This window comes from Artibeus jamaicensis, unplaced genomic scaffold, assembly GCF_021234435.1.
Source record: "Artibeus jamaicensis isolate MK-2021 breed Jamaican fruit bat unplaced genomic scaffold, CSHL_Jam_final scaffold_1964, whole genome shotgun sequence".
Lineage (NCBI taxonomy): Eukaryota > Metazoa > Chordata > Mammalia > Chiroptera > Phyllostomidae > Artibeus > Artibeus jamaicensis.
The window spans coordinates 44,794,437-44,818,942 of record NW_026522030.1 but is presented as its reverse complement, the minus strand read 5'-3'; the positions used below and the strand labels follow the sequence as shown (position 1 = coordinate 44,818,942).

Here is a 24,506-nt window from a genome sequence, read left to right as displayed (position 1 = left end):
GGTAAAAAGAGAAAATGCAGAATATAAAAACCCCCATGGTTCACAAATTTGTAATATACATGCTTTATCAGACACTTAAAATTAGAATGCCAAGAATTGGTAAATGAGCAATGTGAAAAACAGTCCACATTTGCTTTCTTTCACAAGCCACAAGAATAGAGAAATGCCACTGTATTAGGATTTTGTGATGTAAAGCATATTAACTTATAACCTAATGGTTCACCCCTAAAATGATTCCTGATTGTTTTTATTAAAACAATCTGCTGCCCAAGATTAAAGGTTTTTGGGGAAGGATGCTACCTGATTTTAAAAAAACCCAATTTAATTTTACAGAAGGATTGAACTATAAAATAAAATGAACCCATACCGTGGTTTCTGTATGCGAGAAAATCTAATAGTTGAAATCCCTACTAGATGAAAGGGAAATCAATTTCAAAATTCCATCATCTCTTTCTAAACTTGTTCGAATGTTTGAGGATTCAAATATCAGAATGCATTAAAATTAGATAGTGAAGTAACGCTCCTGGAGTTCATAAGAGAACATTCCCAACCATGCAGTGCAATTTTTCAACATTCGGGCATATCATGTTAATAGAGAATCACCTATAGTAAAATTAATGCAAATAAGAGATATCATTTTGGAGTTACCAACTATTACTTCTCCTTCCAAGAAGATAACATTACTTATCATGCTGTAGATAAGGCTCTCACACCGCACGGTGTCATAAATACACGACTTCTGATGGTGTAGGCTAGATATGACTATCCTCAAGACAATGATTCTTTTTTACTCAAGAAAATCAGTACAGTAAATAACTTTTCTTCCCTTTGAGACACTCACAGTGCTTGAGGCTGATGCAACACAAAAACAAAATATCTTCACAAATGTCTCCAAACAGTCAAGCTGAAAATCTAAGCCAAAGTTTCATTTAACAGCCTGTCAGTTTTTTGATGTGAAGCTAATGAATGCAGTGGCAAACAAATCCATCAAACCTAACATCAAAACAACTGCATTTCATCCCACCAAACGGAAAAATGAAATACAACCTGCAGGCCAGCTCTTTGATCCAACTCAGCCAGGAAGCAGCCCTATGAGTGCCACACAGCTGCTGCACAGAAGTAATCATGGACTCCATTTCACCACAGAAAGAATACACCACAAACAGAAAACATTCACCTCGAATATGTACCAACATCTTATTTCAACTCTTAATCTATGTTACATATTTTTAAACCTCTACTACAAAAATAAATACAGCATTTTACTCTAGATTGCTCTGATGTTCAAAGCTACTGTAATACCGAAGAGAAATAACTTGATAGCACGTCCCATTCATACCACGACTTTACAAACAGAGGTTTATTACAAGCCCTCTGCTCTTTACGAAATCTCCTTGAAGACAACTAATATATCTTTCTCCACTGTACACACACACAGCACAATTCCTGTTGCAGAGGAGAAAATCGCTGAGCACTCACCAAAGCCAAACACTGCCTTAGTCAGTAGTCAAATGAGTGTGTGGCTACATGAAACATTCTCCTCAATTTTTTTCAGTGAAAAATCTTACCTCTGGTTAATGAAATGGGGAAAATTACACAACTGCCTTGTCAGGTAGATGTGTCCTCTGAAGGCAAGACCTTCTGTTTTCTGTAGTATCACACATGATTTGCTATGCTGTATTTTGCAAGTCAAGGCAAAAGAGAGCTAAATAACCCTCACTGATGAGAGGAACAAGAGGAATAGTAAGGATATGGGGCATTCGTGGAGGTTTTTAGAAACAGGGAGAGTCAAATTAAGTTGGCATCAAGGCTATGAGGTCAATGCCCTTCATGCCCACCTTTGCCCATTTTCTGAAGATATTCTCTATAATCTAAGTACAAAAAAAGCCTTCTGTGAGATGAGGCAGTTTGGGTAGATATGATTAAAAAGAGGGAGGGATTATTTGGAATTAAGTGCTGAAAAAATAGAATATACTGAAAGGCAGTAAAATATTCACATAATTATAGATGTTAAGAATATAAAGCATCTAGAAATTTGCTAAAATTTGGAAGATAGCTACTTGGGCTTAGCACAAATAATGGGAGTTCCAATCAATGTTAGTCTTTTCTTAAACATATATACCACATACCAAAAGGTCAGTAACACATTCAAAAGAAATCCACAGACATCCCCTCTCCGTTCCTACTCCAGAGATGCCACCAGAAGGCAGGCAGCCAGTGGACCAAGGAAGCAGTCCTTGATTCTTTGCCAGAGCCATTCTTTGCTCTCATTAAACACGTTAACCTCCAATTGATGAATTCATAGAAACATGCATGGTGCCTGGTATACAGCAGACAAGCACTTTGAATAAATGGAGCTCTGTTCAATAGCAGCCACCTGAATGGGCTGAAAAGGTCGTATTAACCAAAGTCCAGTGGCAGTTGAACAAAGATAATATATTAGTGAATCCCTGAGGATCACCTTTTCAAACCCTAGTGCCATTTTTTAACTAAAGAATAGCCTTCTGTAACAACTCTTTTCTAAGTCATGAAAATAAGAAATACTAGTTTGTAATATATAAAATACAATCAGTGGAGATCCCACATTAGTTGATTAATGCTGCACTATAAACAGATCGATACTTTATTAGATGCTTTCATGTACTCGAATCAAGTATGTGACAGGTTAACCATGGCTGGTGTGGTTCAGTTGGCTGGGCATCACTCTGAGAAACAGAAGGTTGCAGGTTTGGTCCGGGGGGGGGGGGGGGGGCATTTACAAGAGCAACTGATCAATGTTTCTCGCTCTCTCTTTCTCCTCCCTTCCCCACTATCTAAAAATAAATAAATAAAATCTTAAAAAAATATATAATAGGTAAAGCAGATATCACCCCCCAGTGTTTCAACTATGAAAAAGCATGCCATTATTTTTTAAATTATCCCTCCCAAATGCATAACTCATCATTGTTTTGACAAACAACTTGGTTTTTTTCAATAATTATCATTTAGAATACATAGAAAAAAAGCAAAGAATTAACACAAAGTAACAAACTTGGTAATCCTGACAACTGAAAGTCCTTTAAGTGCAACTGACTATTGATCTACCATACATTTGTCCCCAAGCAAACACAAAAAACTAATTGCCCAACTCACTAATTTTCCAATATGCATGTGGCACACACACCATAAATTTGTAAAGTTGCCTAAAGAAACAGACATGAAATCAATAAAAATATATCAAATAAGTGGTAAAAGAAACTAAAATTTGCAAAAAAATATCACAGCACACTGTAGTGTAACAGAACTTATTAACTGAGAATAGCCAAGAAAACATTAATATTGAGGAAATGATTAAAAAGTATAAGGCTGTTTTAATGAAAAATTCTGAATTGTATCTATTACAAGTTTAGTTTCCTATTTTTAAGCAAAATAAAGAAATTAGTTACATGACTCCAAGTACATTCTTAGTATACCACCAAGTCAGCTATTCATCAGAACTCTCTATGCAAAACTCTAGGTATGCGAAATGCCTAGATATCCATCTGAATCTCTGTAATCTGTAACAATCTGTAAATATTGTATTTTACAGGACAAAAGGGATTTTGCAGATTGCTTGCTCTGAAATGTAGGGAACCATGTGCAAGAACCTGAGAGAGGCCCCTTGAAGGGGGGACCTCACTGAAAGGCCAAGAAGAAAAAGGAAACTCAGTCCTACAAGTGCAAGGAACTGGATTCAACCAACAACCTGACTGAGCAAGGAAATGGATTCTTCACCAATCTCCAGTGAGGAATGCAGCCCACAAGTACCTTCATTTTTGCTTGGTGAGACCAAAGTCAGACCTATAACCTATAGAACTATGAGGTAGTAAATGGGTATTGTTTTTAAATCACTAATTTTATAAAAATTTGCTACAGCAGCAATAGAAAAATAATACATTCTCAGGGTAGCACCACCTCACCAAAAGTAAGGGAAGGATGGAGACAACACCTAAAAACAAAGGTAATTACAATAATTTTAAATTGGCCAAAATGCATTATATATAACCATTGAACATTTTGTACCTAGTAAAATACCCAGAACAAAGTCAGTCATATCCCTTGATTAAATTGAATGCTATAAATCAACACAGCATGAGTGCATATGAACACACCTAACTTTTTTCTCCTCAAAAGGAATCTATGGGGTAGAGAAGTATTTCTACTTTGTATAGGAAGAAATAAAAAGAATAAATGACTTTCCTATTGTTACATGGCTAAGTAGAAGAAGAAAAGTTCAGCCTCAAATCCCTGCCTCGTCCACCGCAGTACGCACTACTTCTTCACAACGCCACAATGCTAGGTTCCAAGAGTAAGGTTTCGGAAAAGATCACCATAGACCTCTGTGACATGGTCACACTCCACTCCACATGTACGTGGAAATGTGAACTCATTTTAGCCTTGGGGAGAAGCTATTTTGGTCAATACCTTGAATTGGATCTGAAATATGTAGTAAACAAACATAAACTCATTTTTTCTAGTGACTCTAACAGCTTGGATATCTAACTTACTATGTCAATGATTAAAGAAGCAAACTACAAAATAGCATACCTTGTTATAACTTTGAGGTTATGACACTGTTTCAATATAGATACTAGCATTACATTTCTGCAAAAACACTGCAGTAGCTGGTCAAGGTACATACACACTGAGATTTTTTTTAATTAGGTTTATTATAATAGGAAGGATGTGAAATGGGAAGAAATAGTTCAGTTCTCTTCCTTTCTAAATTACCCCTCAAATAGAAATTACTCAAACAGAAAAAGTCTTCTATTATCAGAGCTTTCTTTTATGTCATGAATTCATTCAAATGCTTCTTAAGCTGCCAGAGAGCTATACTTTTAAAAATATATTATGTAATTTTCTAAATACACATAAATTAAACCTAGAGTTATCTTTCCTAAATATTTGTATTCGAATACACCCAATGGTTCTGCATGCAAGCTTTATCAATGTAGAATGAAAAATACTAGCTTGTACCATGCAGTAGCCACAATAAGTCCATGTGAGCTGTATATATCATTTTCCACTAAATATGTCAATTTTACATACTCTGTAAAACACAGTTTCATTAAGAAGCTGCTCTCTCCCTTCCTGCACCAAAAGAAAGCAACCAAACAGAAGCCACCATCACTTTGAGGGTGTCTTCTATTTAATGCCACAGAAGGAAATTAATTAGCAGAAGTTGTGAATGAAAACACACAGTCTGTGGAACTAAATTAAACATGAGCAGAAGTAGCAAAATTTTATTCTAAAGTTACCATGAAGATATATTTCTTGTTCTACATAAGTACTTTTAAGAATTAATTTCTGGCCCTGGCTGGATAGCTCAGTTGGTTACAGCATCATCCCAATACACCAAGGTTGTGGCTTCAATCCTTGGTTAGGGCACATACAAGAGACAACCAATGACTGCAACAGAACAATAAAAATCGATGTCTGCCTGTCTGTCTCTCTTTCTCTAAAATCAATTTTTAAAAATTATTTAAAAGAATTCATTTTTGCACTGAGGGCAGTTCTAATCCTTTCTTACCAGTCTACCTCAACTTGTTATGATTTTACGGACACTTTCTTTTGTAAACAGTTGTTTTCTAAGCCATGGACTGAACTCTTACATGGAGACAGTTCAGTCATAGAGCCACACACAGGGAGCCACCAGAAAAATCTCACAAAAAACAGTCAGCGGCCTCAAGAGAAAGCAAATATCAGCATAAAATTACCTTTCAAGGTAAATTATTCCACATTAATTTCAAAATAGACAAGTGTAGCTACAAATGGTAATGTAAAATCTAGTCTGAAATAAATTACCATGGTGAGAGGTACACAATGAGGAAAAAAATAAATGCTGCATATGATCTTAGTTTTCCCTCTATACTAACCAGAATACACATTTAATTTATGTTTTATTTTTTGAGGCATAACTTACCAATTTAGCAACTTTCCCATAGTCAATCCATCTGATAGTAGCAAAATTTGTAGATTCTGCACAGTTGAAACCATGATTAAAACCAGCATGGTACCCATATGGAAAAGTGATCATAAATTCTCCAGCTTCCTGAGTGATCTGCAGAGTAGAAAATAGACAGTATTTTCCAATTTTAAGACTTCTCATATTATGAACACAATTGAAGTATATTTCCTGTAAAATAAATAAATAAATAATGCCATGACATTGGGATATACGAGTGTAAAAAGCACCCCCAGATTCTTTATTTAATCCTTTATTAGTTGTTCAGGAAACTTTTAAGACTTTTCTAAACAGGGTGTGACCAGAGCTATATAATTCAATCATTCAATCTATAGTTAAAGATATCATACTTTATATAAAAATATCTTTAAGTTATTCTAATCAATATGTTCATATTATTAATCATGTATACATTTGAATATTTTTAAGTTTTGCGTTGTTGGAATTATATAAAAGGAAGTATCATAACTGATTTTTTTCAAGTTAGAACTGTGACAATGTTCATAATGCATACTAAACAGGTTTTATTATGAATTCCTATTGCTAAAGAGTTGGTGATGTTCACCATATTATTCTTCCACAATACTTAGAAAACTACCAATTAACTCTATTTTATCTAATAGTAAAATTTCTATCAAAGAACTAGTCAAATAAATATATACATGTGTGTGAGTGAAGGAATTTTTAAATATAATTTAAATAATAGGTAAATCAACCAGGAGCTACAAAGCAAAGATAAAAATGTATTTATTTTTATTTTTAAAATTTAAAAGATTTGTATAATCATCAAAGCACACAAAATACACCATGATCAATAGAAAAAATAGTAAAGTTAAATTTTTCAGTGCTTTTTAAAAATTGCCTACTTTATGCTAGATTATCAAGTTTATTACTCACTAGCTCATTCAGTCACCATGGTTCATTTCATTCCTAAAGTGTTGAGAAATGAGTATGTGGGTATATACATGTGTGTAAACATATAGGAGACACACTGTATGAATATAGGTATACACACAGCAATTCACTCGCGAGTTTGGGAATGCTATAATGTTGTGTGCGGCTGTATTTTCTTCCCCAACAAGTTTGAAATTTAGTTCGTTTTCTCCTCCCCCCATGATACTCCAGCAGGTGTCCTACTGCAATGAGTTGCAACTCAGCTGCCACCTGGCAGGCAGAGAATGGCTTATCAGTGTTCAACATAGTTCCAATTCCACCATTCTGAGCCACATGAGGACAGCCTGAGTCTCTCCTTTCCTCACTGAATCTCATTAATTATACTTGTGCTTGAAAACTAGGAACATTCTTATACTATCTGATAAAAGAAAACTCACCCTGCTCAACTGTTTCTACGTCTATAAAGGTGGGGGCAGGAGAAAGGACTGCTGTCATTGGAAAAAGGAAACTACTGTCACTGCTCCAATGAATCCCACCTAGAATCCTTTTCTACTCTACCTCGAAAACCCTGCTCTTGCCATGATGAAGAATAACACCTGTCCTCCTTTAATGGGACTCTAAATTTTATGCCTCTGTGAAATTTCTAGAAAAATATCAGTTAGCCAAAATATAAAGCCAATTTACTGCCTCTGTGTGATAAATTTATTTTTAAAAAAGAAAAAAAAGTACTGTGGGGAAAAGAATGAGTCCCTTTTATTATAAGATTAAGCAATCATCGCAATTCCATGTCATGGAAAAAGTTGGAAAGAGTAATACATACAATCTAAAAGTAAACATGGACTATTTGTTAAATACATATTTCCATATATATACATATATATATATATGAATATGTACAAATACATTGAAAGAAAAAAGAAAACTGTTACTCCAACTGTGAAATGATTGGCTAAGAAAAGGGGCTGAATGGGGGAGAGAGAATACTTACTATATAACATAGACTATGCAAAACCCTTCATACAGACCAGTGATTTTCAACCAGTGCACCACAGGAATTTTTAAAACACGCAATACCCAACTATTTAGTCAGGGGCACTGACCTCTTTTCCCTAAGATTGTCAAATTAAATAAATGACAACAGTCAACACAATAATAGCCATCCAGTGTGAATGGATCAAAGTTATACTTACTTTTGTTGTCAAATCAGCAAAAAATTTATTTTTGAGTGCCACAAAATTTTAGTAGTTTATGTGTGTGATAAGATGAAAAAGATTGAAAATCAATGATACAGATGATATCTTTTCATCCTCATAATAGCCCTAATAAGTAGGTACTTTTATTATCCCATTTTCCAGATGAAGAAAATGAAGCTCCGAAGAAAATGAGGCTCAGAAAAACTGTAATTTATCCAAGGGACAGAATCAGCAATGAACTTGGAAGTTTAATTCCAAAGCCTGTGCTACTCTGTCCCATGCTATGTTAACATCAGGGAGTGAGTCTTTAAGGAGCACAGCATCATGTGTCATACACCATTCACAAAGGTAAAAGGGGAAGTGGCGGTATTTTATAGAAATACTTTGTCAATTGGCCTTCATGTCACTAGCATCTCATCATCTGAAGACAATCTCCTGCCACTTCCACAGAAACCAGAAAATGTCCCATCCTCAAAAGATGATTTGGGGATCCACAGACAAAAAAGGGTGCAGGGCACCTACCTCCTTCCCCTAAAGAGTGCAAAGTACCTACAAACCCTGAAGACCTCCATCCTGGGAGAATAAACCAGTCCCTCGGTCTGGCTACTTCATGTAAGCCCCTCTCCAAAGAACAGCTCGATCAACACCTATCACCAGTCCTAACCCCATGGAGGTTTTTTCTTTCTTGTGGGACTGTAGTCCACCCTCCTCTACTTTGTAATATTCCAACTTAAATAAAAGTACCCAATTAAACTTATGCCAACCACCTGAAAGAAACACTACTGATGAATGTGTCCATGACAGAAAAGCCCAGTGCCCTGAGGTGTCTGCTAGTAAGACAAAGCCCCAAAGTGACAGAGGCCCCTCTGGGGGGCACAGCCTCTCACCTCTATTTTTGCAACAGTGCTGTCACCTATCACCAGCTCCTCTCCATGCCCATGGACATTTCCCACTGTGCACACTCAGAATCATGTTTTTTTGTCCTGGGTAAAAGTATGTCAGTAAACCCAGTGCTGAGAGCAACCTCATCACAATGACTGCCACATACACAGTTTGTGAGTGGGCAGGGGGGTCACTCCAAGTTGTAGAAGGATTCTTGGTCCTTGGAAAAAATTATACTTCAAACAAAACCAAAGTAAGGGGGTGGGGGGAGAAGGGAAGCAGAGGGGACTTTAAGGACCTCAGATTAAGAAGAGGTAAAGATTTAGTCACAGTGAAAAGATTCTAAGGTGAAACACAACAAGGATTATGGGAAGAAAGTCAAACAAAAAATGGAGATGAGAATGGAGCTATTCTTCAATGTTTCCAGAAGTAGCTAAGGGCTTAATCCTCCTCCAACTGAGAGCTTTTATTTACCTAGGCAAAAGCTTTTTTCATTTCAGTTTCTTCACATAAAAATGTTCTTCATGTTCTGTAATAATTCTAACCCAGTAACTACCCATGGACCCAAAAAAAAGAGGGCTTTAGCATGTGCAGAGTCTAACAGAACTTAATCTTTAGAAATACCCCAAAGAAGCAACATCTGATTATTAAGTCATCGGGCAACTTTATCCATAATGAAATCTCAATTGTATTATGTCTAAGTGTGTTTAGAAGCAATATAATGGTATTATAATCATTGATTCTAACCAACAAAACTGCTAATAATAACTGCTCTGAATTCTTTTTTAGAAAACAGACATAAATTAAGTTGCACATACAAAAGACTTCATTACAGAAGAGCTACATGCTATTTTGTCAAATGTGCTACATTTTATTATCAGTAGTTATAACTAAACTATGACAGCATATAAATGTATTCTGAAATAAAAATAACTTCAAATTACTATTTAGATAAATAATGGTTATAAAACATGAATCTGAGTTCTTCTCCCCACATCCTAAAAATTCCACTGTGAAATCACAGCTATATATGACTTTTGTTAAATGCATTTTAAATACAAATACTACACACAGAAATTAGTCTGTTAAAGAGGAACACTAATATACCTTATCAAAGGGAATGCCATATTTCTTCAACACTGAGGGAGATATCAGTGTCATCTTGTGGCGAAGAAATGCATCACACCCTTGAGAACTGCTTGGGAAAAAACCTAAATGGGAATAATAAATAAAAGCAATAATATATCAATTAAGAAAAAATTTCAGACAATTTTTTAAGCTTTCTGCTGTTAGTCTTTTAAAATGACAGCTTTGTGCAAATACAGGCCAACTTCACCACACATCTGATGCAGCCCCTCTCTTCACAGTTAATATTCAATAATATATAAAAAGAAAATAAAGCATTATGGCAAATACGTAACCCTTTGAAAGAATGTAGACTTCAGTAAATGGAAAAAAAGTACCACACTAATGTAATGGCCATATCTACACAATATAATGTCACACATACACACACACAAAACCTTGTACTAAAAATAAGAGAATTTTTTTAAATGGTTTATTTATTTATTTTCAGACACAGGAGAAGAGAGGAAGAAAGGGAGAGAAACATCAATGTGCAGTGAGAGAAACATCATCTGGTTACCTATCACGCATCCCCAACCAGGGACCAGACCCAAAACCAAGGCATGTGCCCTGATTGGGATTCAAATGGGCAACCTTTCGGTTCACAAGCCAGTGCTCAATCTACTGAGCCACACCAGCCAAAGCAAGAGTCAGAATTCTTAAAAATTAACAGATACATTTTGGTATCACCAAAGATTGACTTTTATTAAAAAGGCCTACAAAGAATTGTTTCCATAATACATAAAATTACTAAACCTGAAAAATTTTCAATTTCTAACAAATTTGAATTTAATCTGCCTAATATCTAATTAATGGACAAAATACTAAGGGAGATTAGGATGGGTAACTATGTGTTTTAGTAGAGGAATCTCTCATTTTAGACTCATAGAGGTGATCATTCAAGAAGCATTTGCCTCAGTACCAGACAGTAGACAGATAGCAGTTTCCCACCTTTCTTTGTTTCTTTCTGATTAATTTTAAACAGTTTAACTGCTACTAAGTTCCTGAACCAGTTAAACACTTGGAAACCTGCCTCACCAACCTGTATGGTGTATTTTGAGAAGGCCTTTAAGTGAGAAAGCTATACTGCCAACAATCCTTTTTTCTACAGTGTATTACAAAGCAAAACACAGTTGTTTTTCTCCATTGCTGGCTTCAACCCTGCAATTCTGTCTGAAGCAGACTCATTAACTCAGTTATGCAAGCCAGAAGAAAATAAGCATGCCTGATGCTCTGCTCTTTTTTACCTTCCACACTCAGAGGGGAACACTACCATGGTGATGGGAGTGGGCAAGGTAGAAGGGAAAGAGAAAAGAAACATGGAAAAGACAGGAGAAGCACAGAGAGAATTTGGAAGGAAAATAGAACTCACCAGGAAACCATGAGTAAATGAGTGCAATGTGTATGAGTAAAGTAGAATGTAAAACACAGATTTTATGTAACTCCTCCACTGCCAAGTAAATGTTACCTTATCTAACTCTGTGGCTCACTACATGCAAATAGCTCAAGGATGTGACCATTCTGACAAAAGAATTACCAGCACTCATTAAGCAATCATGTACCATTTTTATCTCCTAGAATAGTAGGGTTTTAAGAAAATATTTTTAAAGTAAATAAGCCTTTCTTGATGCCACCACCGAGTGTGTGAGGCCACAGATTGTCAGAAGAAAACAAATCAAAACAGCCAGGAAAAACCATTAGAGTATAAGAAACCACCTACAAAAAGCAGTATATTCTGCTTAAGCATCTGCACCTGGATTAAAAAAAAAAAAAAAGACAGAAAGCCAAAAAAATTACATGCCAACAGAAACAAGAGAAATAGTATCATTTTCTACAAAACCAATGCAAATAAAAGGGATGATTTTGCCCCACATTTCATCTGATGCAGCCCCTCTCTTCACAGTTAATATTCAATAATATATAAAAAAGAAAATAAAGCATTATGGCAAATATACGTAACCCTTTGAAAGAATGTAGACTTCAGTGAATGGAAAAAAAGTACCACACTAATGTAATGGCCATATCTACACAATATAATGCCCTGAGGCATATCACAGGATTAAGAACAACAGGAGGATCCCACACCCAAAACCCATGAAATGTTTTAATAATACCATTTAAATGGATCTATCAAACTTTTCAAATCTGTAACTTTGTGCAGCACTAAATGAATTACATTTTAAATTAAAATCAATGAAGAAAGAGGACTCTATTTAATTTTCTTTTGATATGGATTTGTAGTCAAGACCTGTACAATGTATTGACTGGTCATAAGTTAATTTAAATTGGAAAACCACTGAAGGAAGGTAATCTGCAGTATATTAAGAACTTCTCATTGGTTCAGAATTTATATTAACAACAGGCTATTATATTTTATATAACCCTGGAAAATACCTCATAAATAGCACAAATTATATGCAAAGCATGTGTGTCGAAATGAACTTCACCTCAAAAGACCTACAGGAGTATACAGTTCATACCCACCCTCACACCAGTCTATGAAAAGTATTTTACTCGATATATACACAAGCCAATATAACCAGAATATTATTAGATATAGTAGTTTTAAAACTCAGACCTATGCAAGCTAAAGAAATGTATCTTTCATGATAAATAAAAAAATAACTTTCGAATCACCTGTATGAAAAATAACAAAAAAAAGCTGCTATAAAAGACAACATTTAACTAAAAATTCAACTTAAGACTAGCAGAAAATTTGTAAAAGACATGAAATAAAGAGAAAACATGGTATGTGTTAAAATTTTTGGAAGTTCTTTTTTTTACTTTTTAAAAAATTGTTGTTCAATACAGTTTTCTGCCTTTTACTCCCATTCCAGCCCACCCACCCACCAACCCAGGGAAGTTCTTTAAAATATGCCTTTCCAAATCATTTTTTCTATTCCAACATTTAATTACTTGATGTTATTTTTATAAGTTTTGAGTAATTTATTTCAAAGACGTCTCTAAAAGTTATCATATTTTAATGATACTATTGTAACATTACATAAGACTTTCCAATTTGCTGGTCACCAAATGGTATAGTCCACTCTTTCACAATCTTGAAGATCAAGAAGTTCCAGTTAGCACGCAGTTCTACACTGACCCCTAAATCATCCAGGAGTGAAAATAGCAGCTAGCCTACCACTGCAACACCTTACATGCCCCATGACCACTAGGTTATAATGCCAGGTGGAGAAGTATCACAGATAAACCTGACACATCTTTCTACTTTTGTCATGATAAATCACTTGGTTTATTTTTACATGAAAACAAACATACTGACCTAGTGTAGCTCAGTAGATTGAGCACAGGCCTGCAAACCAAACAACCACGGTTCAATTTCCAGTCGGAGCACATGCCTGCGTTGCAGGCCAGTTCCCAACGAGGGACACATGAGGGGCAACCATACACTGACATTTCTCTCCCTCTCTCCTTCCCTTTCCCTCTAAAAATAAATAAATTAAATATTTTTTAAAAACACACTAGGGGAGGAAAATACAAAATCTGCATGGGTACTATAAGGTGGTTGGATTTTCACTCTCCTCTCCTGTGGGTATATTTTGGTGGAAGCATTTGACAGGTAGCCTACTGTGCTATGCAAACTATTCTGTGTGACTGTCAACAAGTCTTATACGATCTCATCTACCAGGCACTTAACACACAAGATTGCTTGAACACCAACCTTCCTCTCTCCAATATTGCACTCAACAAACAAACAACTTTTTTGGTATTGAGTTTTACTACCAAAAGAAGCTCAAATACCAAATTGTTTGAGTTATGTGAAGACATTTTTATATTGCCTGCATGGTCAAAAAAACAAAGAGAATAACAGTTGTTAAGACTTGGGACTTCCAGCCAAGATGGAGGCATAGGTAAATATGACTCGCCTCCTCGCACATTCATATCAAAATTACAAATAAACTATAGAACAACCATCAGAGCCAAGTCAAAAATCAAGTTGAATGGAAGTCTGACAACTATGGAATTAAAGGAAACACACACATCCAGACCCGTAGGAGGGGCAGAAATGCAAAATAGGCTGATCCCATATCCATGTATGGTGTATAAAAATTGGGAGGGAGATCTCAGGAGTAAGGAGTCCCAACCCCAAACCAGGCCCCACAGCCCAGTGCCAGGAAAAAAGTACCCACAACTTCTGGCTGCAAACACAAGCAGAAATTGAGTCAGTGAAAAAACTTCTGGAGTCCCAAGCAGTTCCCCTGAAAGAACCAACAAACAGACACACTCGGATTCACTCTGTCTGTGCTCCAGCTTGAGCACCAGTGGCAGCTTGAAAGTCACCAGTGGCATACAGGGAGAAAATGCAGTGTCTCGCATTGGAGTGGGAGCAAGAGAACAGCTTTCTCTCAGACAGGTCAGCAGAGGCCATAGTCCCTTTTTTGAACCCTCCCCACTCAAAGCCACAGAGCTGGCGGACAAGTGCCTATCTGAGACTCCATGAACCTGGCTAACTGTTTGCCCCGCCCTGGAGATCCCTAAGACTCTGCCCCACGAATCTTACTGGCCAACTCAAACTGTTAATGGTGACTTTTCCATATGTATGATTGACTTTAGCTTATGCTTCACAACTTCCTAACCCTCTCAAACAAGGAACAGATGGGCTCAGTAAGCCCCCACTCCTGAACCTCTTGCTAAGTGATCCCAGGCCGAGCACTAGCACTGGCTAGCTTGACTTCACCTAGGAATCTCCAAACGCGGCACAAGTAGCAGCCATCTCAGATTGCTTTATAGCTCAGGCTAGAGGGCCCCAGGCAAAACACAGGTGGGGGCTGACCTTGATCTGTACCACCCTGGAAACCCCAGAGCCTACATAGCCAAAGGACATCTACAAATCACATTGGAACACCACCATCCTTCCCCTGCACAGCTGATCCTCCACAGAGGGAGGTGGTTGGTGATCAGAGATCACAGCCAGTCCTTGCTGTCCAACCGACTGGCCTGGATAAATCCTTCCCATTGATCTGCAAACAGCAATCAAGACTCAACTGCAAGAGGAGCATATACTCAGCCCAGACAAAGGGTGCACCTGAAGTAACCAGCTCAGGTAATAAAGGAGGCTGTGCCAGTGGACCCTACAGGTCACCTACTACATTAGGCCATGCTACCAAGACACATGGAGTCACAGAAGCCCTACCTAATACATAGAGGCTGACAAAATGAGCAAAGAAAAATGGCCCAAATGAAAGAATAGATCAAAACTCCAGGAAAAAAAACAAAACAAAAGGGAAATAAACAATCTATCAGATGTAGAGTTCAAAACATTAGTTATAAGGATGCTCAAGAAATTAATGAGGACCTCAACAAGAAAAAATAGATCCAGTCAGAAGTGAGGGATATACTAATTGAAATAAAGAAAAATTTACAGGGAAACAATAGCAGAGTGGATGAAGCCAAGAATCAAATCAATGATTTGAAACATAAGGAAGTAAAAAACCACCAATCAGAACAAGAAGAAAAAAGAATTTTTAAAAAAGATAGTATAAGCCACCTCTGGGACAATTTTAGGCATTCTAATACTTGCTTCATTAGGGGTGCCAGAAGAAGAGAAAGAACAAGAAACTGGAAATCTATGTGAAAAAATAATGAGAGAAAACTTCCCCAATTTTGTGAAGGAAATAGACATGCAAGTCCAGGAAGCACAGAGAGTCCCAAACAAGATGGATGCAAAGAGGCCCACTCCCAAGACATGTCATACTTAAAAAGCCAAAGTTTAATGATAAAAAGAGAATCTTAAAAGCAGCAAGAAAAAAGAAATTAGTTACCTACAGGGAAGTTCCCATAGACTGTCAGCTGAATTTTCAAAAGAAACTTTGCAGGTTAGAAGGAATTGGAAAGAAATATTCAAAGTCATGAAAAGTGGGGACTGACAGCCAAGAATGCTCTTCCCAGCAAACCTGTCATTTAGAATCCAAGGGCAGATAAAGAGCTTCCCAGACAAGAAAAAGCTAAAGGAGTTCATCATCACCAAACCATTATTGTGTTAATGAAGTGTTAAAGGGACTTGTTTAAGAAAAAGAAGATCAAAGCTATGAACAATAAAATGTCAATAAATACAAATCTACCAACAACGGGATCTAAAAAACTAAGCAAACAAGAAGAAAAGAGACAGAATCATGGACACAGAGCATTTTGATGGTTGCCAGATGAGAAGGGTTCTGGGAGAATGGGTGAAAAGGTGAGGGGATTAATAAGTACAAACAGGTAGCTACAGAATAACCATGGGAATATAAAGCACAGTAGAGGAAATGGAGTAGCCAAAGAACTCCTACACATGGACATGATCCATAGACCCATGGACGTGAACAATGGTGTGGGGATTGCCTGAGGGAATAGAGGGTGCTGGGTGGAGCAGGGCAATGGGGAAAAGTTGGAACAATTGTAATAGCATAATCAATAAAATATAATTTTAAAAAAGAAGAACTTGGAGTTCAGCCTTGCAGAGACATGGATTCAAAACATAATTCTAACACTCATATAGCTTTGACTAGTCCCCTGATCTCTCAGTTTCTCAATTTCCCCATCCATATAATGAGGATGTTATTGCTACTTCCTAATTGGGTTCTCTTTTTTCCAGCTTTATTGACATATAGCATTGTATAAGTTTAAGGTATACAGCGTAATGACTTTATATATGTGCGTGTGCGCGCGTGTGTGTGTATATACACACACACTCTGAAATGATTAGCACAGTAATGTTCAGTAACATTCATAACCTTGTTATAATATTTTTATATGTAAAAGTTTTAAAATCTACTTTCTTAGCAATTTTCAATATAATATTATTAACTACAGTCACCATGCTATACAGTAAATCCTTGTAACTGTTATTCATCTCATAACTGAAAGTTTATACCTTTTCACCACCTTCACCCGCTTCTCTTACCTCTTGCCTCTGGGAACCACTAATCTTTTCTCTGTTATCTATAAATTCAGGTTTTTTAGATTCCACATATAAGATCACATAGTATTTGTTTTTCTCCGACTTATTTCACTTAGCATAATGCTCTCAAGTGTCATCCTTGAAGTCTAGTATGTTGAAAGAAATAGCAGGATTTCCTTCTTTCTCGTGGCTGAATAATACTCCATTGTATTCACATAACACAGCTACTTTATCCAATCACCTATCAATGGACACTTAGGTTGTTTCCATGTCTTGGCTACTGTAAATAATGCTGCAATGGACATGGACATAGAGGTGCAGATATCTCTTAAAGACAGTCATTTCATTTCCCTCAGATATAAATCCAGAAGTGGAATTGCTAGATTACATGATAGTTCTATTTTTAATTTTTTGAGAACCCTCCCTACTATTTTCCATAGTGGCTATTCTCACAGGATCCTCATGGCAATCCAATCAAATAAAGCACAAAACATGCATCCATAGTCAAAGGGTAGAAACCACTTAAATGTCCATCAACTAATATATTGATGATCAAGTGTGGTATATCCATACAACAAAATATTACTCATCCAAAAAATATTCAAGTAATGATATAAGCTATGACCTAAAAACATGCTGCATGAAAAGAGCATTATATGAATCCAGGTATATGAAATATCCAGAATAGGTAAATACCTAAAAAGAAAGCAGACAAAAGGTGCCCAGGTCTGGAGGGGTGGGAATAGAGTAACTCATTTATAGATACGGGGTTTCATTTTAGGGTGATGAAACTCTCCCGGAACTAGATAGAGGTGATGGCTATACAATGTTAATATATTAAGTGTTGCTGAATTGTACACTTCAAAGTGGTTATTTTATGTTATATAAATTCGACCTCAATTAAAATGACTGAGTTTACTTTACGCATACTAACATTCAAGAAATAGTGGCCATTATTATTATCTCTATTACTCACTCCCACCATATTGACTCTAGTCATCATGTTAGTTCAAGGAATCTTTGTTTTCTACCACCTCAGCAGCCTGCTAGTGGAGAAGGTGGATCTCTGTCCCGGTAGACCTACAAAACCAACTGGGGAGTTGCCATAAAAATTCAATGGTTACTAAGTCTTAAAAACCACCTTAATACCTTAGGCCTTATGACCCAAACCTAGCAAGCAGTGCTGGTGACTAGTAACAAACTTCACCATAAAAGAGTTCTAACAGTCAAGCACAACTAGAGTTAAATTATACTGCTTCATGTTTTGCTTTGTATTCACCTACAGATTCTCCAATGTTTTCTTTACCTCTGCTATTATATATTAAATTTTTCTCTGGGTTCCAAATTACTCCCAAATGGGCGTCAAGTAACAATTCTATAAAAGTAAAAATACTGAACAGAGAAGAAAATCAGTTATTTCACATTCCAAACTATGGAGACAAGTAGGGACAACTACTATACAACTTCTTCCTCCCATACCAACTCCTCCCTACAAGTAACACATTAGTCTCTATAACAGGTAAACCAGTGAACTCCCAATAAAATTGTATCTAATTTGGGGGTGAAAAAATTGAAAGAAAAGTTTGAAAAAATTACATTTCTACAAAATTTTTAAATAGTAAGAATACATACATTTCCATTTTAAATGATCAAAAATTAGAACTATGATATTACATAAGATGCATGGAATAAAATAGTTTAAACACTTATTCCAAGAATTAACTCTTGTAGTTAGAGCATCCAAAAGGAAGAGGAAAGCAACAATACAGAGTTACAATAGGCTACTCAGTAACTCAATTTCTTGGTCTATAGCTTGGTTATATTAACTGCAAAAATGAAACATGCTGGCCATCAATCCCTAACAAAATAAAGTCATTACTATACTTTTTTCCTTTTTAAGATATTATACAGTGGTAAGCAAGCAAAGGTGATCTTTGGAACCATTCTCTCAATCCAAAGAACATGTTAAAGGGATGAAGTCTAGTGTAATAGAGATTATGTACTCCAAGGATCCCAAGAGAGCCTTGAAACCTTAAAACATCCCACAATCACGTTTGCTAAGACTGCCACAGTACTGCTGGTAGCTGTGTAACATAAGAAAGTATAGACCTCTCAAGCCCTCTCAAAGGCCAAGACACATCCCAAGATGCCCTGTGTTCAAGATAAAAGTGAACATATATAAGAAGTATTATTATTCTTAGTGAAAAAGAATGAGATCTAAAAGTCTACCTATTGTATAATACCACTTTTATGACATTCTAAGAAGAGAAATCAGATTAGTGGTTGCCAGTAGCTGGAGGAAGGGATTAAGGCAAAGGGCACAAGAGAACTTTATTGGGATACTGCTCTACAAACCAATAATGGTGGTATTGACACCATTTTATAGATTTGTTAGAACTCAGTAAACAGTAAGAAGTCGTCCAAAAAAAGTCCAGCCATTGTTAATATAACAAAGAATAGTTTGCATGGCACCGATGTAACCTGGAAGCCAAGGAGAGTGGACTGGAACACACATGCATGAACAATGAAAACTTCACAGTACTAGTTGGCGGAGGGGGCAGTAGACACAGTTGAGTGAGCATGTGTACTGTGTGCCACTGCATTCAAAATGACTGAGTGAATAGAGCAACAAATCTGCATTCAATTTTTTGGTAAGCTTGAATGGTCCTCCACGGAAACTATTCAAATGATTCAGAAGGCCACAGCTATGGGCAACTGGTAATTGGCAATTTCATCACGACAGTGCACCCACTCATGCATCATGTCTTTCATGCAGAGGTTTTGGCCCAATATCAAATCACCCAGGTGACTCAGCCTCTCTATACCCCAGATTTGGCACCCTGAAACTTCTGCCTTTTCCCAAAACTAAAACCATCTTCAAAAGAGAAGAGATTTCAGACCACTGATGAGATTCAGGAAAATACAATGAAGCAGCTGATGGACACTGGGAGAACTGTGTAAGGTTCCAAGGTGCCTACTTTGAGGGGGACTGAGGCATCATTGTCCTACGTACAATGTTTCTTATACCTTATATCTTCTTCAATAAATATCTCCATTTTTCATATTGCATGGCTGGATACCTTCTGGATAGACTTTGTATATTCAATCAAGATAGCTTTCACTAGAAGTGCATTTTACCTCAATCAATCTGATCATATATATATATTACATTTTTAAATTGTGCTAGAAATAAAACAAATACGATCTAAAAATAGTGTGCTCTTCCTGTGAGATAAAAATTTTCCCAAATTGTCAACTGGTTTACATTTTCTAATATATAAGCTATTACTAATTATGAAATTCTTTTTAAATCCAAACCCCATATGACAAACACAAACATATGCAAGGCTATTAAATTACCAAGCTTCAGCCTTGGAAACAGATTTATTAATCAAAGCCTAGTAACAGTTTCTATGGGTATATAAACAATAGTTTGCAGAAGGTGAAATCAGTTATTAATCAGTTAGGAAAGAAAGGAAAAAGGAGGGACAAAAGATGGAGAAATCAGACATGTAGAATATATGTCCACAGGAGCAACAGAGTTTAAGACAATTTCACTTGAATATAATTAAAATTTACCCTCGTATGCTTTGATAGAATTTTTACATGGTTTGTGCAATATTCATATAACCATCTGTATAGCAACTATACAAATGAATGGTAAGAAAAAACACAAAACAAGGACATGGAAGGACTGCTGCAGTGAGAAATGCTTTCAGATAGCATTTACATATAAAAGATTATTAATGGAATAAACCAATGAGCTACATACATTACATGGAGAGAAACCTGGTCATTTTTACCCACATTCATACATAAGAAAACATTAGGTGTTTAAACTGTAGTTGGACTCTCCATGCTTCCTACCGTTTGTGGAGCAATTAATTACTCAGGAATAGATAGAAAATTACCACACTGCAGGCTTCACTCAGCTCCAAGTGTTCCACAACCCATTAGCATCTCTACTGGTAGAGATACAGTTCCATGGAACTCTCCAAGAGAACAACTAGGAGAACTCCATACTGATCACGGATGGTATCAAGAAAGATGGTGGTTCTCCTAAACAATTGCCTTTTTTTTTTCCCCTTGCACTTTGTAAAGGGCGACTTTTGTAAAGTGCATTTTGTAAAGGGCAACTTTTTCCAATTTCAAGTTGGTGGGTTATTTCCACTCAATTTAACAGGTATATGGGCCGTTACATATGGTTTTAAACTGCACCCTGAGATCACTTTGTTTCAGTTCCTACTTTCCCCACCTTGACAGGACAGATGGACCATACATACACGGGTCATCCAGGAATCTCCAGCCTATGCACTTTGGGCTCTAAGAAATCACAGTCAAAGCAGCCAAGATTTTCCTGGCCTTGCTTCCACCCTGCAGAATCAAAGAACTCTTAATTTCCCTCCATGGTAATTCCTCCCTGCTAACGGGCATTCCCTTCCTGAATTCTTCCTCCCCATTCTCCACTGTCATTTCTCAGAATTTTATTTCATCCTACATTTCAATTATGCTAACTTGGTATATGTTATATGTTACTGTTTGATGTCTAAAATCCCACTATAGAAACATGGCTGGCTATAAAACATTAAAAAGTTTAATCATAGTGATATCTAACATCAAATTATGAGAAAATTAAGTTTACAGATTGTCACACCATTCTTAATACAACTTGATAGTAAAATGAAAACAAACACCCTGGCACACCATACATTGATCTCCATGCCTGAAGCACGAATTTGGCATGAAGGAGAGGATATATCACTGGACTTCTTCATTTTTTATGGCTTACAGGGCCCCTTAAAATTGACTGCTTATAATCAGAGGTATTTTATTCATTAGCCTTTCAAAACAAGACATTTTAATAGAATATTTTCAGACCATCTGCTAAATGAATGCTTAAGAAAATAATGTATTGGCCATTATTTTATGAAAGTACATAAAAGTACATTCTCCAAACTCTGAGATAGAGGTATGAAAACAAGTCAATTCAGAGAATCTATTCATAGAATTAAAAATGGCATATTTATTGCTGTTTTCTAATCTCTTGACAGTATCTCTTTCGGAACAAACCCTTTTAAGATTCCATGATAGCATCCCAGAAATACACATATATGCCCTATTTCAAATATAATTTCAGAGAATCCACAGCCTGCCTGAATCCTACCACAGATACTGGTCCACCTCCTGGAATAGGGATCTCTGCTCCTCAGGCTAAGCATCTGCTCCTCAGGCTTAAATTTAAAATTAATAGCCATTTAAACATACACATACATACCTCAAAGATAACTGTTTCAAAAAAAACACCGTAAACTAAAATAAGCCTTTGAAATGATACTTCTGTTCCTTTTTGCTTCCTTTGCAACATTCATTGCTTTTTTAATAAGTCAAAACTAAAACACTTGTTACAAGCGAACATAAGGATAATGACCTAAAAGAATCAATTTATTCACTTCTACCATCCTGTCACTCATTTCAAACAAGGTTCCTTCACATGTCTAGAATCAGCTTCACAAAGGTGATCATTCACATGTCTAGAATCAGCTGCACAAAGTCCTAACTCACATATTTTTCCCCATTAACCAAAATTTTGACCAAAGCAAGTCGTCTTTAATTGTTATTACGTACAGGCATTTTATTCATAATAAAAAAAACAATAGAATACAGTCCTTCACAAATGTGTTTAGCCATTCCCAATTGTCTTCAAGCCATATTCTGCTTAACTTAATAGAAGAGCAAAAATATTGTTTTATTTTTTAAATGGATGAGATTTAGACATTCTGAAAACTGAAAATCCTCAAAACTGTCATTTATGATTTAACATTATACCTCTATTCTCCTTTATACTTTCCATTCAATTTTATCAAACCAAAAATTAGAAAGAATGCAATGGCATTACAGCCAAACATATCAAGTATAAAAATTGCAACAATTCACTGGAGATTTTTTATTATATTTATGTCTACATAATAGTGGGGGGAAAAACCTGTATAAATGAGAAAGCCACTGGAGGGCAAAATTCAACTCCTGGCTTTATTAGATGCAGGCCTAATGTCTTTCAGATAAAATATTTGCAGGTGTCACAGTCAATCAAGATTTCAACAGGAACCAAAGATGAAAGCATTCATGCATAAAAGGCAAGTGTGATAATTATGATGTGGAGACAAGATAATGGAAAATACCCAAGGCCGCTTTTCACTTTATGTATCAAGTGCTGCCTTGACCTAGACATCCTACAAAGCTCCATCATATTTACTGTGTTATTTTATCATTTTAATTATTTAGCAGAATTCAATAAATTGGGCTGGCATCTGGTCAGCGGATGAAAATCCTCTACTATCTTACAGGGTCTTTTTCCTATGTCATTGCTCAAAATAACTGCAAAACAGTTTTGAATAAACATGTAGTTGAGTTTAAAGTTCTTGTTCATCCTTTAAATTTATTAACCTCTTACCGATTAAAGAAATGGCACCTATTTTCCTGGAATGTTATTCTCAGATAGATTATATTAAAGTGGTTACAGACATATTTCCACTGAAATTTTAGTGTGACTCCATACTGTGAAGTTTACACTGACTCCATTTAAAAAGTTCTCTGGTACTGGAGCAAAAAGAAAATGGTGAAGTAATTATTACAGAGAAGATAGTGCAGCATATAGATTTAGTATAAAGTTCACTGCCTGTGTATTTAAGGATTATGGTAATCATTTCCTAAACTGTGCTTTAATCTATCATCTAGAACCAAGGTTCACCTACCTTAATATTCATGAAAATAGTCCCCAACAAAGTTCAAGATTACAGTTACATTGTTATTATTACTATAATGTATCACATTATAAAAACACGGAGGCTTTACACTTATTACTTGCCAAAATTATAATAATGCTTCTTACAAATGTGATACGTAACTATTCCTTCTAAAACTTTTCTGTCAATATGATTTGGAGGAAAGTAACTTTTAAATGTTATTAAAAATTCCTGTTTAGAACCCTCAAGTCAAAGAATAAAGTTTCTCAGTATGCCCATTTCATTATTTTTTTAAAAGGCTTCCATAAAGTAGGGATAAAATTCCTTTCCTACTGGAGGGCAAACCTAACATACCAATGAAACAGAATACACCTGACTAAAAGAGAAATACTCACTGAGGATTCAATCCTGAATAAAGGCAGAACATCTATCTTATCCTTAGTTGTTGCTCAATAAAACTTTTCTTCCCCCTGAAAATAAGTCGCTAACAGCCTACTTCTTCCTTGCTAAGGGTGATTAACAAAACTGAGGATGAAGTTGGCAGGAGATAAATCTGATTCTTCTTCCTTGTGTACGAAGATGAGGGCAAGGTTGCCCAGTATATCTTTAAGACAGAGAAGAAAAATGAAGACACTGTCTGCAAACACAACTGGACACAGGTAAAACCAACAACAGACTTCCCCAAAATAATGATGAACAAAGCCAAAAAATAATAATTCAAGTTAAAGTACAGAATGTTCAATTTTGCCAGTCTAAGAAGACATATATTCTCATGCTCCTCCAGT

The 24,506-nt window shown here is 36.0% G+C and overlaps 1 protein-coding gene across 3 annotated transcripts in view; it reads right to left on the bottom strand.

The window, feature by feature from the left end:
* The window catches only part of KDM4C (lysine demethylase 4C), a 371,183-nt gene that overhangs the window by 260,039 nt on the left and 86,638 nt on the right, over window positions 1–24,506 (bottom strand). For all 3 annotated transcript variants that reach the window (XM_037156753.2, XM_053656545.1, XM_053656546.1), the window contains 2 exons: window positions 10,060–10,163; window positions 5,942–6,079 (listed from right to left, as the gene is read on the bottom strand). In XM_037156753.2, coding sequence (XP_037012648.2) covers window positions 5,942–6,079; window positions 10,060–10,163 — 242 coding nt within the window. The remainder of the gene's footprint in view (window positions 1–5,941; window positions 6,080–10,059; window positions 10,164–24,506) is intronic.